This window comes from Trachymyrmex septentrionalis, unplaced genomic scaffold, assembly GCF_001594115.1.
Source record: "Trachymyrmex septentrionalis isolate Tsep2-gDNA-1 unplaced genomic scaffold, Tsep1.0 scaffold139, whole genome shotgun sequence".
Lineage (NCBI taxonomy): Eukaryota > Metazoa > Arthropoda > Insecta > Hymenoptera > Formicidae > Trachymyrmex > Trachymyrmex septentrionalis.
Genome location: NW_017304533.1, coordinates 117,793 through 135,534, shown reverse-complemented (window position 1 = coordinate 135,534; position 17,742 = coordinate 117,793). Strand labels below are relative to the sequence as shown.

Here is a 17,742-nt window from a genome sequence, read left to right as displayed (position 1 = left end):
ACACTTTATTCCTCTAGGATTAATTATTACATCAAAAAATTGCATTTCAAAATTAATATTACAAAATTTTAATTCAAAATGTTCTAACTAATTTTTTTAGAAAAACTTTGTTTTTTAAATTATATATAGCAAACATGAGCAGTATATAAATACACGAATAATAAATAATAAACAATAAATTTAAAATCATAATAATTAATGTTTTATACATTGAATATTTTTACACTTTAAATTATTATTCGTATTTCTTACATAAAAAATAATTTAAAATCATAATAATTAATGTTTTATACGTTGATTAGAGTAACTTAAAAATCAGTTATCTCTTAAAGTATCTCTCTCTCTCTTTTCTCTCTTGTCTTTTGAAATAATTCCAAAAATCCTTGAATTCATAAATTTATTTTTCAACATGCGATGACGTCAGATACAGTCACAAATAATAACTGCGTATCAGCGTCTTGAAACTTGACAGTCATTATCAGAGAAACTACGGGTACAACAATCACGGCGATATTATATAGTCGCGACTTGCAAACGAACGTGGAGTGAGTTGACATTTACGTATCCGACGAACGATAACAGTACATTAATTTCGTGTGTATATTCATTAAGGATCGAACGAGCGTGTCAGAATGAAGAACGGAAATTTAATTGTAGCAGAGGCCCTGAAAGAGCAGGTACGGGCCAGTAAATTTTGTTGACGGCTCTCGGCGCTATTTAGTAATCCAAATGTATCTTCGATTCTTTGGAATTTTTGCGCATTTTTAAGGAAATTCCTGCATAAGATCTCTCGCGAGATCGTTAGATCTAAGATTTCGAATCTTAATGTATACTACTTTATCGCGGAACAAATGCACATCGATTTTAGGTTATGATCATTGATACGTGATCACGTGACCAAATTTTGCATTCTTTTTGTTTTGTTTAACACAAGATTTGTTCGCGTTGCTTAAAATCCGCATTAGAAATTTTGCATTTAAAACGAGATAAATGTATATTCGATCATTAAAGAGAAAGAAAATGAAGATTCTGAGTGCAAAAAGTGTAAGCAATGTGAACAGACCTACGATTTCGCTCTTTAAAGGTGTGATCAAAGTCTTATTACAGGCGTTTTCCATTTAATGCTCACTTTTATTAATATAAATTGACTTTAATATTTTTAATGTTTTTTCTAGCTCTAAAGATTAGAATAAGTTAAACCGAGGTTAAAATTAATCTACATTGATAAAAACGAACATAAATGATGCTGTACCATGATAATCACAAAGTACTTTTCAGCAAGGACACAGTGTAATCTTTGTTGTTTGCCTACGTAAAACAAGGATAAAACGATTCACTGTTATACAGTATCTGACTGTGCCCTTGCTGGAAAGTATCCAGAATTTCAGAAAACGGAATCTCAGAAAAGTAAGTATACGATCAATCAGATTAGCGCATTATACGAACGCGTTAAACTTAAACGATTTTGATTGATCGTATTACTTTTTCCGAGATTCTATTTTCTGAAATTCTGACTGTTACGAGGAAGTATCCTTAAACTCGAATCTACATAATAGATTTTTAAGTCTTAAGCCATAAGGAATGAACGAATCACAATCAATTATTTTCCTCGCATTCGACTGTAATTGGTTAATTTCTTACGGCTTAAAGCTTAAAATACCAATTGTAAATTCGAACTTACAGTGCGAGGAGAGTAATTGACTGTGACTTGATCCATTTCTTATGGTTTAAAGTTAAAAATCTATTAATAGAAAACTAATAGAAGAAATAGAAGGCACCTTAAATGCTTTGAAGCATTGGACTGACCAATCAGAAGAAAGACTTTTACAAATTAATCAAATAAAGAATCCTTTGAAATATTTATTATAATACAACGTTGACGTACCCTAAGCATAAATCCTCATACAGATATCAAGCGCTGATTGGTGAAAAACTGGTTTAGAGAATAAAATTTATCTGCATCATCCATTTTTCACCAATCACGCTCGGTGTCGAGGCGCCGGTGCTGCGTGAGAGAATCCGAGCTAAGATTATCGTATTGGTTTTATCTAACGAATCATTGACTTGAAATGTTTATTTAATTTTTGATGCGGTCAATAAGACTAATCTCATCAACTCTGATTAGTTTAATCGATCTATTAAATTTCGAAATTGTCAGTTGCAAAACTGAAAACATTCTAATTTTCTGCAAATTATGATTTATTTATATAAAATAATAAATTTTGAATTAATAATTAAATAACTAATTAATAAATAATTAATTTTACATATTTTGATATCATGTAGACATGCAGCAATAACAATATATATTACATCATTCTTCACAGCTATTAGATTCAGTTTTGAAGTTGGCAAAATCGGCCGACTAATCGGAGTTGGTAAGACCGATTTTTAAAATTGTATGTAATTTTCATATATCAATAAAATTTAATATATCATAAATTCTCATATCATAATATTTTAAGAATTTGTTATATTAATTATTGTATTTTAAATTTATAAAGATTTCTGAAAAAATATTTAAAAAAAAAATTTTTTTAGATTTTAATAAATTCAAATATTGAATGAGAAATAATAAAATAAAAAAATCTTAAAATATTTCAGAATGCACATATTCATTTCCTACTACACAAGTAAAAAAACTAAGTTTTTCAGAAAATGAGGTCGAATGTTTTATTAATAAATTATTAATATTTTGTAATTTTTTAATTTTGAAATATAATTTTGATGTATAATAATAAATAATAATAGCTGATAGAGGAATAAAAGTATGTGCTTTTGGAATATGTTTTTCTTTCTTTTTTTTTTTATGTTTCCATTCTTATTTATAATTAGTAATTAAAGAAAAAATCACAATTTTTTATTTTTGAATCCTGTCATTGCCGTATTAAATAAACAATAAGTATGAAGGATTATAAAAAAATGTAAACTTCTCAATATTTTTCTGAAAAGTGTTTCAATTTGTATAAAAAAATTTGAGAATTTCCTAAAAAATTATAAAATTTTTAAAATTATAAAATACAGAGATTTCTGAAAAATTTATATAAGTATGAATTTAAAAAAAATATAAGAATTCTAAGAAAAATTTTTACCAGAAAGTAACTTTTTAACTTCATTGTCTTATTTCTGATAAATAGAAGACAGTTGGATATATCCTCGATGAGTTAACAATAATTGTAGCAAAAATTAATCGGGTACGTATATAATACATACATAAGGTAGGAACAATAACACTTAGTAACATTTTCAAGTTGCAGTATTATAGATACGTAATCTCACCAAGTGAACAATAATTTGTTTCTTGCATACAAGTAGGAGATTTGATACGCTCGAAAAGTTGAAATGATGATACGGGTTGATGTAACAATCGTTGACAGCGGATGTCCGAGTAAATCGAGGAAAAGACTAATGTTACAGAGCACTTATAGCAACTTGCGTTCGTACCCGTGGCATAATATAAGCGATCGTGCGACTTACCCGAGCATGCACTTATCACAAATCAAATTCATTTCGGCACGAATAAGAATCGACTCTTATCACAATCATATAATCAACACTTACGCTTTTTTGGCGATGCAATTAACGGCGTGTGTTCGTTATGTTCTTGATACATACTGAAAATCGCTTCTTGTTATATAGTGCATACAAATCGTCGAAGCTGCTGAGCTAATGATGAGCTTTTTCAGATGAAATGAGGAGTCTGAAGATTTTCATTTCGTGCGGGTTCATCGGGGCCGTACATTATCAACACTCTGATAAAATATATAGATACTGTTTATTTTATATACACTGCGCGTCACATCACATTAGACTATTATTTCATTTATGCCTTTTTGTGACAAATTTTTTAAGCCTGTTGATTGGCTATAAGATAAAAAGATTTGAAGCCCTTTCTGTCCTGCACACATTTGTCGTATGACAAAAATACACAAATGAAATAAGCACACCCACAGAAAAGATTTCTATATTTAATGCTATTACTCTTCAATCTAGAATAAAATAAGATCGATATTTTTGTTTAATTACTTATTATAAATACAATTGTATTTATTTTTCGGAAAAGAATATTTTTTTCTTAAATAAAAAATCTAGAATAAAGTATTCTTGATGCTATTCCATTGATTTTTTTTGAACAGAAAAATTTATATTACATTTTTCGGCAAAAACTGGGGAGTCGGCCGGGACTCGAACTCAGAATTTCGCGTGTCTCTCATCTTGCGCGCTAGACCACGAGAGCTTTGCTGTCATGATGCTATAGAATAAGTCTATCCAATGTTATGTAGCACGTATATAACATTGGATAGACTTATTCTAAACGTAAGAATATATAAACCTAAATTTATACGTGTTACTTGTCTCAAGACAAGATGTCGACCTTATTTTATTCAAGGAGTAGAATAAAAATTATTGATTTAATACTCGTATAATTTTATACTGTATGTAATTGAGCTAAAATTAAGTATGTCAAGAGTTTTTTTTTCTTGATATTAGAAATCTTTTCTGAGAGTGCACCCTTAGATTGATCTCTTGTTTAATATGCTTTTGGAGAAAATAAATATGTATATCTGGAGATAGTGTCTCGGTGTTAAAACATGGCGCGAGAGAAAGGAGAGAAGAGATTATAATAGAGAAAAACACACACCACAATTAAATGAAAGTGAATCGAAATTTCCTAACTTAAATTTGCTTTCAAAGCACGTTCAATTGCTTTTATCGATTCTGTCAATAAATTAATAAATAAACTAAATTGAGTTCTCTAGGTAATAAAACAATCAGAAATTCTTACGTAACATATAGATCGAATATGTTATGTAAGAATTGAAATATACTATTGTGAAGATCAAACGCACCAACTTCTGCGTATTATTGCTCTCAATCGCTTGGAAATTTCTGATTGATGATTGATTCTGTCAATCTTTTTTAAGAGCAACTTTTAGTGAAAATTTTTCTTAGAATTCCTTACATAATTTTTCAAAATTTTAATATACATTTCAGAATTTTTCCCAACTTTTATATAACTTTATAACTTTTTAAAAAATTTCTCAGATATCTTATTGGAATACACTTTTCAGTAATGCTGAGAAAGTCTATATCTTTTCCAGAATTATTCATATGTGCATTCTGAAATATTGGTTTTTCATTATTTATAAAATTAAAAAATTTGAAGAAATTTAAGGTATTTTCTTAGAAATCTTCATTTTTAAAATATGATAAATTCTTAAAATGATATATTTTTATTTTTAAGAATAATTCACATTTTAAACTTATAAAGATTTTTAAGAAAATACCTTAAACTTCTTCAGATTTTAGTGAGAATTTTTTTCATCAGAGAGCACACATGGAAAGAAAAAAATCTATGTATGTTGTAATGTTTAATTACATATGGACATTCATTCAGTTATACCCAACTTATTCCAAGATATTTTTTTTTATACTGTAACTATAATATATATTATACATTGTGAACAGGGCTTGACTTATGTTTTCGGCATTATGGGACACCCTGTGATTGATTTGGCTTTAACTATGCAATCTATCGGTATGCAGTATGTAGGTTTTAGAAATGAACAAGCCGCCTGCTATGCCGCGCAAGCTTATGGATATTTAATGAGTAAGTAGAAATTTTCCACATCAATCATACATATTTTCAATGTTAATATATTCATTTGTAAGTATGCATATATTAATATTGATAAAAGATAAGGATATCTTCTAAAAATATTTCTTTTGCAAAACGCTTTACAAAAACAGCAACAGTTGTATAAACTCTATCACTTGATTAAATAAGCGTAATCATTGGTTTATAAGTAAGTGAGATGATAGAAAATAAAATAACATGAACAAAAAAATTGTAATATGAAATTAGACCAATCAGAATAAATCTAATTAAATAAAAGAAATCTTATATTGTGCAAACTGCGCACCGAAATCTTTTTCAGTTTTGAAATGCAATCATGAATAGAAGTATAAGAGTAACAGTATCACATGTTAAATGGACAAGCAATTTAATAAATATTGATGCTAATAAGCATTTCATAAGAATCTCAATGATTTAATGTTAATAAGAATCTTAAAAATTATGAATAATTTATTGCAAAAAATATTACCTCAACTGGAATTTAAATTTCGTGTGGCTGTCCTCCCAATTTGATTTTCTCTTACTTAATGAAAAAAATGAGCTTATATAAAATATAGAATTTTCATTCAGGAAAACCTGCGGTGGTATTATGTGTCTCTGGACCAGGGTTGTTGCATGTTATTGGTGGTATGGCAAATGCGCAAGTAAATTGTTGGTAAGCATTGATCCGCGATCTCTATACTATTATTTTAATAATTTACCGATATCATATTAAATGAAGTATGTTATTAATAATAATAAGAGTAAAATATCATGAAGTATGAAATATCAAAGCACACGTATATGTATAATACACGAGAATACGTAATGAATATTAGATTCTCGGAACGGAAATGGATTAATTAATTATTTTTCGTATCTTACGGAACGATCGATGTGCGGCGATTCTCGACGTAATTTTGTTTATTGCGTGGAAATCGTCGTGGAAATTGTTCATCCAACTGCCGATAATAGTTGTGATTACAATCTTGTTACATAGAAATCACAGCGATGCAGCGAAGCATTACGTCATTCTAGTCTGTGGATTTTTCCTTATGAAAACATCAGGCGTGCATCTTTTGCTACCTATAAAAATTATATGAAATCGTTGATTTAACTTCGCTTTGTAAAATTTATAATTTAGATTTTAGCGCGTCACACAGAGAAAAATGGTTGAGTAATTTTTACTTTAGCAGACTAATCAAAATATTCTGATTATTTTTAGAAATTATGACAGACTTTATTTGATTGAAAGTAAAAATATTGGAGATATAAGGTAAAAAATTTTTACAATTATACAAATAAATCCATTCAAGTAATTATTACTTTATAATAAAATAAATTATACTATTTTCAAGACTGTAAGTAACTCTTAAAATTTACTTTACAAAATGTAAAAAGTATTTTATAGTAAGTATGGCTGTCTATATAGTAAATATGTCGCTTATTTACTAAAAAAGTAAAGTAAATTTTATATTAAGTAGCTGCCTGATCTTATATGACCAATTCCATAAAATTTATTAGAATTCTATCGCCTATTACTTTATATTTTTTTTCCATGTATGATATAATTATAACGAATTTCAAAATTATTCTGATTCATCTATATATTTCGACAGGCCTGTGCTCGTACTAGGAGGATCTTGCCCGGAGGATCACGAGGGTATTGGCGGGTTTCAGGAATGGCCACAGGTCGAAGCAAGTAGACCATACTGTAAATACGCGGCAAGGCCACCGTCAGTTGCGCTTATTCCGTTGCATGTTGAAAAAGCTGTACGACTCGCTACTTATGGTAGACCAGGTAAAGAGTGCCAAACTTCTTCTACAGTTTTCGAATTAACTTAGGGCAGCATTAGCATTTAATAGATTTTAGATATTGGTCAAAAAAGACGGTGACAGCTTCATGATAGTTCGCAAAAAATTTAACGTTATGTATATTTAAAAAATTTAGATTAATCATTTATAATATTTTTTTAATCTAACATCTTAAGACTTTAAAAAGTTTATTTGTGCAAATTATTATTATAAAATAAAATTTTTATATCCTTCAGCATTGCAAAGCTAAGAAGAGGACCTGATTCTTTTCCTCAGTTTCACATATTTATCTATCCATACTGTCTATTTTTAATCAATTACATAAATATAAAAAAAAACATAAATAAGGACCCTCAATCTTAAAAACAACTAGAAATTTAGAACAAGGTTAATGAGAGTCTAACGCTAATGTACGAGCGAAGAGTTAGAAGATGTAGATAATATTCAAGTGTTGACGGTAGTTTTCATTTATTATATCGAACGTTTCGGCTCACTTTGGAGTCATCTTCAGCGAAAATTAGACTGTAATACTACGTTGAGAGTAAGTCACTCGCAGATTGGCAGAAATGCAGTACTCCATACACTCAACGGGAAAACATCGAAATTACGCAAACATTGATTTACAATTTCTATGCGATATAAATTAACAAAAATCGTTCCTCGGTTAATATCGTGTCAGTTCATCTTGACGTGTCGTTTTAAATGTCTGTTTTTTTAATTTAAATTTTAACGTACCAATCTCAAATGTATAATATTACTTGTTATTCCTATCTTATCTCTTTCAATTTACTTATCTCTATTTATCTTTTTCCTATCTTTTTCCTTCCTCTACAATCTTAACTCTCTTCCCTCTATTTCTATCAACTTCTAATTTTTATTTATATTTAGAGGAAAGTCCGCTATTATGAGATAGGACCTAATATGAGATAGCGGTGTTTCTGCTAAACTAATAGACGCTATCTATTGGTTCCACCATGAATTTATTGCTCTTGAATTGAAAACTATTTAATAGAAAATTCATTATTAGATCATGCCTGTAGTGATTGTAAAAATAAGATTTTAGAATTTGGATGTCTTCAAGTTTCATTGAGATGAGCCTTTAAACATTGTTTATTATTTAATAAATAAATATTTGGCAATAAATTCTTCATGTAGTGATAGAGTAAAGTCGTACTAATAGAAAAATACGGAATATATTGAATTGCTTAATTATAGAAGTTAGATTTGATAATCGTAAAACCACGTAAGACGTGGAAATCGTAATATGAGATATCCAGAATACGAGTATTTCTAATATGAAATAACCCATGCTCCCATGTTATAGTGAAAATCGTTGCTAAAGTATAAATGTTATTGTATAATAATAAAAAGGACAAATAAACATCGAGTGCCTATGTGATGCTTGATTTCAACTACCTGAAAAACGAGTTCTGGATATAATGTATCGCATACTCATTTTTCGCATATCCTGGCTATTTGTTTGTATTTAAGAAACATTAAATAAAATTTTTTAGTTACAATACTGATATACTTAACGTTTTACTATCGATTTCTCGAGGCATCTCATATTAGGAGCACAATTTTTTGATTTTGCGATTTTGCTCACTTTTTACATTTCTTTAATTTTTCAAATAAAAATGGAATTTAAATTAAGTTTTATATAACATTATCTTAAAGCTTATTAATTCCCTTCAAAATGACCTATTACTTTTTTCAATTCTGCCCGTAAACTTCTAGCATTTATCCAAAATGAACTCGATATCTCATAATAGGGGTCTTTCCTCTATATCTCGCTACTAAATTTCAATTTATCTTCACGTAATCTTCTATTTTCATCCATTCTTCTTTCTCACTATCCTCACTACCGCTCCTTCTATCTGCTTATCCTCTTAATTCTCTGACTTCTTTCTATTATCGCACTATCCAAACACGACCCTAATTCTCCTAATATCTCCATATCATAGCTTCTTTACATTCTTCTATTGTTTTCTTATTAGACTTTCTTTTAACTTTCTTATTTATATTTCTAAACTCTCTTCCTCCTACTACATATATCTTCTTATATTCTAGTTTCTTTTTCTATTCCCTTTATGATAATATCTTTTCCTATCTTTTCTTCTTCTTTTTCTGATTTTCTCTTTCTTTATATATTCTACAAATTCTATATACCTGCTTCTTCTCATCTTTTGTTTCACTCTGTGCTTCTTTTTTCCATTTTCTTCTTTTTCCTCGGTATTATTTAAACCTACTTCGCCAATTTCCTGTGCTATTTTTTTCCTTCGTTCTTTCCAAATATGTTTTTGTTTTCTCCATTTTACATTCTCCGTAAATTCTTTATTCTCTCTCTTCTTCGACTTGAAAAATTAGCAAATAGCTATACTGGCAGCGCGGAACTTATGAGAACAAACAAAACGACATAATTCGGAAAATAAACGGAAAATAAACAGAAAATATTTAGTGCGAAATGAACAGATTCCTAGCAGTGTTGCTAGATGCTAGCTGTTTCTAGTGTCGTCTTTAGTAAAAGTTCTTAGTCGCGCAACTGAGTTGTGACATAAAAGATTGCACTTAGTCCTTTGACAGTCCTTTGACTGCAATGCTGGACCTATCCTAAATATCCGCCTTAACAGCTCTGCAGCTACTTAAATAGATTTAGAAGTTATGTGACTCCTGAATAAGTGCTATTGCTGTTTACATTCCAGCCATCCCTCCATCTTCTCCCCCCCTCGCCCCCCTCTCTCTCTATCTCTCGTAATGGCATCTGATAGCGCCGCTGTAGTTTGAGGCTCAGTGAAATCTTTTCTGATCTGAAATCTTTTAAGTCGAAAAAGAAGGTCAGATATTGGTCGCTATTCCGTTATTTTAGTCTCTTCAAATCGGTCGCTCCCTAAAGAAGCCACGCCCTGAAAGGGCGACTTTGTCTAATACATTTTTATTTAAAATTTTTATTTTACATTTTTTTTTAAATCCATTTTTGGTTCTACGATCGAGTAATGTGATCGCGTGATATCACTTGGGTAGAGCCGTGAATGCTCGGAGCTTGCCTTCATTAGAGACTCTTTAATCAGAGACTGGCCATAAGGATTTCGTCAAATTTCTTCGAGCGAGAAAGGAGTATAGGCTGTCTCACTCTTCCACCAATAGCGGTGTGTATGCATGATGTATACTCCTTTCTCGCTCGAAGAAATTTGACGAAATCCTTATGGCCAGTCTCTGATTAAAGGGACTTTAGGCTATACTCCCGCAGCTCTCACAGGATGCCTGATATCCGAAAGGCATCCGCAACTCCCTCTGCCCTATGCAACCGTCGGCATAGATGATAGCTTACATCTTGGAGGGCGACGAGGGGTTTCTCTTTGTTGGCTACACTCAATTACACCCCTGAGGCGGGTTACCTCTGAGTGTAGTCGTAATCCTTTTTACCACATTAAAGTGGAAATATCTATTCAGGGGAGAGTTCTGATAAAAAATTAGATACATTTTTTAATCTTACATCTTTGCATCGTACTATGCATTGTCTGCAGGTGCTGCTTATCTCGATTTATCCGCTACATTATTGTCCCAAAACGTGGACGAAAGTAAGGTTGCTAAGGTTTTATGCTGCCCACCGCCACCGCTATTATATCCTGATGCGAAATTAATCGAGCAGACAGCAAATTTATTGATAAAAGCGAAGAAACCTTTGGTGATAGTCGGCAAGGGTAAACGCATGGATTTACAGAAAATTTTTATTACACCAATCATTTTTTCTCTTCCTTTTTCCATTATGCTTTTTGCACACGCAGGAGCCGCTTATGGTCGAGCTGAAGATCCGGTCAGAGAGCTTATCTATTCGACAGATTTACCCTTTTTACCAACTCCGATGGGAAAGGGCGTTGTACCGGATGAGGATAAACATTGCGTCTCCAGCGCGAGAACATATGCTTTGTTACATTCCGATGTCATTTTGTTGCTAGGTGCGCGATTAAATTGGATGTTGCATTTTGGACGGCCACCCAGATTTCAAAATAATGTCAAAGTTATACAGGTAAATCGGTGATTCTTTATATGATTTCTTAAGAATGCGACGAAGCGATGTATCAAAATTTTTAAAAGATTTTGCAGTGACGAGATTTCCATGCAATCTCTTGGATATACTTCCGAAAATGCTTGCATTTTCATGAATTTTCAATCATCAAGGCAGAAACACTCTAAATGACATTAAATGAATGCTCTTAAATGGATTTTCACTGATAAAGAATCGCAATTTGCTTCTTGGAGAGTATATTTGAAATGTTTCTTTACAACGAATTTTTCAATTGTTAATTTTTCAATTGTTAATAACGTAATGTTAATTCTTTCGATGTATCGTTTAATTTAAATCTTTGTATTATTTGCTGAAGAAGGACCTGTATTCCAAAACATTCATTTATTTCTATATGTTCTTCGAATAATAAACGATGAAATATTCTTAATAATCTTTGTTCTGCTCAATTACAGACCGTTTCTTCATATTATTGTTTTACAAAAAACGAGAATATATAACGAAAGAAGTTTAATGCCAAAAATATTTGAATAAGTTATTACGTGTGAAAAGTCGAGCGCCCATAAGCGGGTGGGGGGAGGGGGGGGGAGATGGGGCGAAAGTCGCTTCGCGTGGAAAATCGTGCGCTCCTGGGCACGGAGGCAACATTTACGAAATTTCATTCCAGCGATACATAACTTTGTGTAAAAATTTTTGACATTAAACCTTCATGTCAGTGAAAATCCATTCAAGGGCACCCATTTGAGATCATTTAGAGTATAGTTTCCCAACTTTTTTTGTGGCTCATTGCTCTCTTTCTAAATTTTTTTTTGTTCAGCGCCTCCTTCGCGGATAAACTGGTAAATCGGATAACCGATAAATCTCTAAAATAAAGCAACAAAAAGAAAATGATATAGAAACAAGTAAAAAATATTATTCACACAGCGGTGCTCCGCGCGTAACACGAAATCATACATATAAATGTCTGCGCTCTATTAATAAACATACACAGATGCATTTACTTCGATCATTCCGTACAAGAAAACAGCCGAAAAAAGTTGCACATAATAAAAAAAACACTTACATACAGCTTAAACCAATATGTATGAAGGGTTAATATTTCATTCTTATAAAAATGCATAATTGTAATATTTGTATAATCACAAGTGAATGTTTAAGTGTTTATTTAGAAAATATTTAGGGGATTAAATTTCTGTGGCGTGTTTTTTTGCCCACTTGCTCCTCAATGTTCCTCTACTGCCCTTAGGACTAGCAACGTCTCCCTAGATCTCAGCACCACCGGGATAATGCCTACGTTAAGAACTTACGATTTAGAGTATTTCTGCCAAAATCCATAACAATCGGGCATCTGATGTTTTCGGAAGTTCACTCGGAATCATTCTTTAAAATCTTTTAGAATACTTAAGGAAATCATCCCATATACAGGATGTCACATTTTAATTTCCCCAGAAATATTTCGAAAAATATGGAAGATATAGAAAGATGTTTCAGACAAAAGTTGCATGGTTTAGAGGGAGCCACATTTTGATCATGTTGTCTTTCTTCTAGGTGGAGGCGCCAAAAAGATATGAAGGTTACCTCTAATTTTTAAAATAGAATTGTATAATTTTTTTTACACAATATGATTCTTTTATTTATTCTGCATATAAAAGTATTAAGGTAGTGGTATAAAAAAAAATAGTTTACGAGATATTTTATACTTTATTCCAGATATTTTATACTTTATACTTTATATATTATATATATACAGGAGAAAGACAAAAACCTGTAGTATAACCGAACCGGGGGATGATTCCTTGTATAAAAATAAGTCGAAAGTACAGAATAAATTTTTTTCATTCGAAGTTTTTTTGTTAATAAAATTCTCTTTTAATAAAATTAATTAAATTTATAATTACTTGTCACATATATTTTCTTTAATCCTGCCACTCGTGAAGTTGTATGAATGTTATGTAAATATGCTAAGGTTTACAGTGTATTTCTACAAGTCATTTTCATTAACAATACGTGCAATACTCAATGCGACTTTTAAACTTAATTTTCTCGGAAATGAAGAAGCCTCAGAAAAAGTTTATTCTTAAGTTTCCATTTTTTTGTATAAAAAATTCCTTCAGTCCATTGTATTATGGATCCCTACTCTAATAAATTTATATTTTTTATAAAATTGAATAAGTGTTAAAAATACTTTTTAATATTAATTTAAGAATAAAATCTTTCACTAGGGTAAAATTTTATATATACTATTGTATAATGTATGAAGATATCGAAAAAAGTAATTTCGGATTGATGTACAACTGCTCCTATTATTCCGTAGATCGATTTGTGTGCTGAAGAATTGCATAATTCTGTACTATCTGCCGTCGCTATTCAATCAGATATTGCACCTGCAACAGAATATCTGTCAAATGCATTGAGAAATAAAAAATGGCGCATTGACCAAAATCATCCGTGGTGGAAGGAGCTCATAGCGAAAGCCGAACAGAATAAGCAGTCAGTTCATGTGAGCCCTGTCTTAATTATTAATTGAAGATTCTTTCTTTGTATGATCAATTTGCATACTTTCTTTTATTAACTTTCGTTTATAGCGAATGTCGATGGATACTAGTGTGCCATTGAATTATTACACCGTATTTAAGCATATTCAAGATGTTATACCAAAAGGTGAATATATCTTCTTGAATATATCACTTAGATATATACGTTTATTAAAATTGTAGAAGTATCTGTTTTTTATCGTAGAAAAGATATCATAAGCATATATTTTATATTAGCAATTAACAATTAGAAAAAAGAATCCACAATAAAAATTTCTTTCTTATGTATTGATTTGCATCAGTTAAAAAAATTACGTGCGCTTAATATTATATTATACAAATGATTATATAATATTATATCTACAATAATATTAGATCTATAAAGTATAAATTGTATAATTCTATAATTATAATATTTTTTCATATATACAGACTGCATCATTTGTTCCGAGGGAGCTAATACAATGGACATCGGACGAACCATTCTCTTGAACAATCAGCCTCGCCATAGACTAGACGCCGGTACGTTTGGCACTATGGGTGTAGGGCTTGGATTTGCAATCGCAGCTTCTCTTTATTGCAAAGATAATGCGCCGAAAAAAAGAGTAATTTGTGTGGAAGGAGACAGCGCCTTCGGATTCTCCGGCATGGAGATCGAAACCATGTTTCGGTAACGTAATAAGCTATTGCCTGGAACTAAAAACGATTGTTATTCGAAACTAATTCTTTAATGCAATTTTATTAATACGATCATTCGACGTAAATAAGTTAAAAAACAAAAATGCTATTAAACATCGCGGTGCATTTCGGAGATGTTAACAAAAAGTCATTTTTTAAATTATTTTTAATACATCTCGATGCAAAACGATGCAGAATACAAAAAAATTTTAAGAGAACTTTTTTGTAGAAAATTAAATTAATTTCCTATCAATTAAGTATATAAAAAAATGGTTTTCAATATCAAACTCAAAATAGAAGAAGAAAACGAAAGAAAAAAATAACGAAAATTTGCAAAAATTTTCAATTTTTACTTTTTTGAATAATAACTTTTTTTCTATCAGTCCAAACGATTTTGTCATTATTAGAGAAAAAAAGTAGACATTGTAACGAAAAAGTGAGAAGTCAAACAAGAGTTTTTTGATCACTGGTAACCGAGATATCGTTAATGCAAGTTGGTCGTTTCCAATCGATTTTTCAATATCTTGAATTTATTCTAATTTTATGTTATTGAAACTTTCTTTTATTACAATCTTTCATCAATCAAAACCAATGTATTTCAAACTAAAAAAAATATATATTTTACTTAATTACATTTTACGTAATAGAATTTATCTTAATTATACGCTATATCATAAAACAGAAATTTATTTTTAATGTGCAGGTAATAAAAAGAAAAATTAAAAAATTAATGATGAATTATAATGCAGTTTGTAACTGCAGTTGTGCTCATAAATATGAAATGAAATTTCTGAGGCCGTCTGTAAAATATTAAGGAGTATCAAGGGATCAATTACAAACATTGGAAGCTGAGAAAAACGATTTAAACGCTGATGGACAATAAAATTTACGTTGATATTGAGAATTGTATGATTATATTACAATAATTGACTTTTATTGAAAATGATATTAAAATTGGTTTCTATAACATTCTATAGCACACAATTAATTGATTATTTATTATTTACATATCGAATGATCGTATGAATCAATAAAATTACATTAAGAAATCAGTTTCTTTTAAAATCCTCCAGGCAATAGACTATCTCGATAGAATTATTAAGATAAGAAAAGTTTTGTTTCACGAGCGAAGAATATAATATCTATCCTTTCTTTTCAGTTATAAACTACCGGTGATTATTATAATCGTAAATAATAATGGCATATATAGCGGTTTCGATAACGAAACTTTCAAACAGATACAGGCGTCCGGAGATCCTACGCAAGTGTACGCATTTCCCTACATAATCTTAATATAAAAAATTATGTTTTAAATATTTAAATAATTTAACTTAAGGTTCACTGCAATCATCTGGATTATGACGTTAAAAGCAAGGAAAATACACAAAGAAAATTCTTGCAAGCTGTCATATATTTAAATATATAATTAAAATATATATTTTAATAAAATATTTGCAATTGATGGAATAGATTTATAAAATATATCAAAAATTTCCTTTATGTTACAGTAATAAAAAAAATATATTTGATTGAATTATGCTTAACCAGAAAATGAAACAATCTTCTATATATTTATGTGATGTATTTATGAAATTGTCGAATATTAAGATAATATGATTTTATTCTATTTCGAAATAAAAAGAGTTTTCGGTATATTTTTTAAGTGTATTCTATCAAATGCAAATATTGTTTTATTGAAAAATATTTCTATTTTAATATATTTCGCAAGAATTTTGATTACATATTTTCTCCGTTTTTGACATTATTAATCTATAAGTGGTTAGAAGCTTTAAAAGATATATAATTATAAGACGTTTTATAGATAATTAATTATATTTCATTTTAATTTTATTTTAGATATTTTCGACTTTATTAGTTTGTCTCATATATTAATTGTTTGCAAACCCAGATACTTTCACATTGATTATTAAAATTACATTTTTAGGACACCTCCATATTCATTAACATCTGAAACTCATTATGAGAAATTAATGGAAATGTTTGACAAGAAAGGACATTTTTGTACTACTGTGGAGGACATTCAGCAGGCATTGAAATTATCTCTCAAGGTAAGATTGTTATTAAAATAAGATCGTTATTCCTTTAAAAATTGAAAAGAAATGCTTACATGCTAAAATATCGTTTCAGGTAGTGGACAGTCCCAGTTTAATAAACATCATGATTAACCCGCAAGCAGATCGTAAGAAGCAACAATTCAACTGGCTAACAGAATCAAAATTATAGACGTGCTATAACCAAAACAGAAAATATCTATAATTTTGCTCCAATATTTTTTTTCTCAGAAAATCATTTTTTAGAGATCTTTAATTAACTTTGTTATTCATATAGTTTTTATCGTAATTACTTGCGTAGTGTTTCTGACATTATTTCTCAATTTTCATTGTTTTCTTGGATAATTTACAATCGAAAAAAATTGATAATATTTTATTACATTCTTTAGATAAAGATAAATGCAAATTTTTTTATTGTAAAACAATTTGCGCTAAATGTAATAATGTGTATAAGTTATAGCGTCCATATACATTTAGAATTTATAAGGATGAGATATTTTGAACAGTCCACGCAAGTAATATGATGGGTCAGCATAATTATAGATATTAGATAAAGTTTTTTGAGTCTGTCATGTGAATACACAACTGAAGAATGATGGTCTGAGCTGAATCTTAAGTACTTAAATAATTCGGTGTTAATTACATACATATACACGCACACGCGCGCACGCACGCGCGTGCGCATCCACTTATCCACCCACCCCAGGCGTGATTTGAACCTGGATCTTCCGAATTCCATGGGTCTCAAAAGATATTTTGTTTAATATTATTTATACACGCTGTTTTTTCATGCATAATTTCTTTATATATAACGATTGAAGTAATATTTTTTGCAATAAAATTATGTACAGATTATTTTTAAGATTTAATTATTCTTGAGATGCTTATCGGCATGAAATTATTAATATCCTTCTAACATGCCTATTAGCAAAATATTACTAAAATTGCTTGTCAATTTAATTTGTAATATTACTAATTTAGTTCTGCTTATGATTTTAAGAA

At 29.8% G+C, this 17,742-nt stretch overlaps 2 protein-coding genes across 4 annotated transcripts in view; one reads left to right on the top strand and one right to left on the bottom strand.

Moving 5' to 3' along the window:
* The window catches only part of LOC108745370 (putative inorganic phosphate cotransporter), a 32,602-nt gene extending 28,914 nt beyond the window's left edge, over positions 1–3,688 (bottom strand). For 2 of the 3 annotated variants that reach the window (XM_018481495.1, XM_018481496.1), the window contains exon 1: positions 3,280–3,461. Coding sequence is in view for 2 of the 3 variants with exons in the window: in XM_018481496.1 (XP_018336998.1) it covers positions 3,280–3,307 (28 nt within the window). In the remaining variant the exon portion in view is untranslated. Of the gene's footprint in view, positions 1–3,279; positions 3,462–3,561 lie in introns of those variants that run through there. The other variant, XM_018481494.1, reaches the window with a different exon arrangement.
* On the top strand, positions 452–16,945 carry LOC108745369 (2-hydroxyacyl-CoA lyase 1). Its single transcript, XM_018481491.1, has 12 exons — positions 452–677; positions 5,470–5,611; positions 6,209–6,293; positions 7,237–7,418; positions 10,957–11,133; positions 11,218–11,459; positions 13,771–13,956; positions 14,042–14,117; positions 14,423–14,660; positions 15,828–15,935; positions 16,614–16,737; positions 16,817–16,945. The coding sequence occupies exons 1-12, from the start codon at positions 633–635 to the stop codon at positions 16,910–16,912; spliced, it is 1,701 nt and encodes a 566-aa protein (XP_018336993.1). The 5' UTR covers positions 452–632; the 3' UTR covers positions 16,913–16,945.
* The last annotated feature ends 797 nt before the right edge of the window (positions 16,946–17,742 follow it).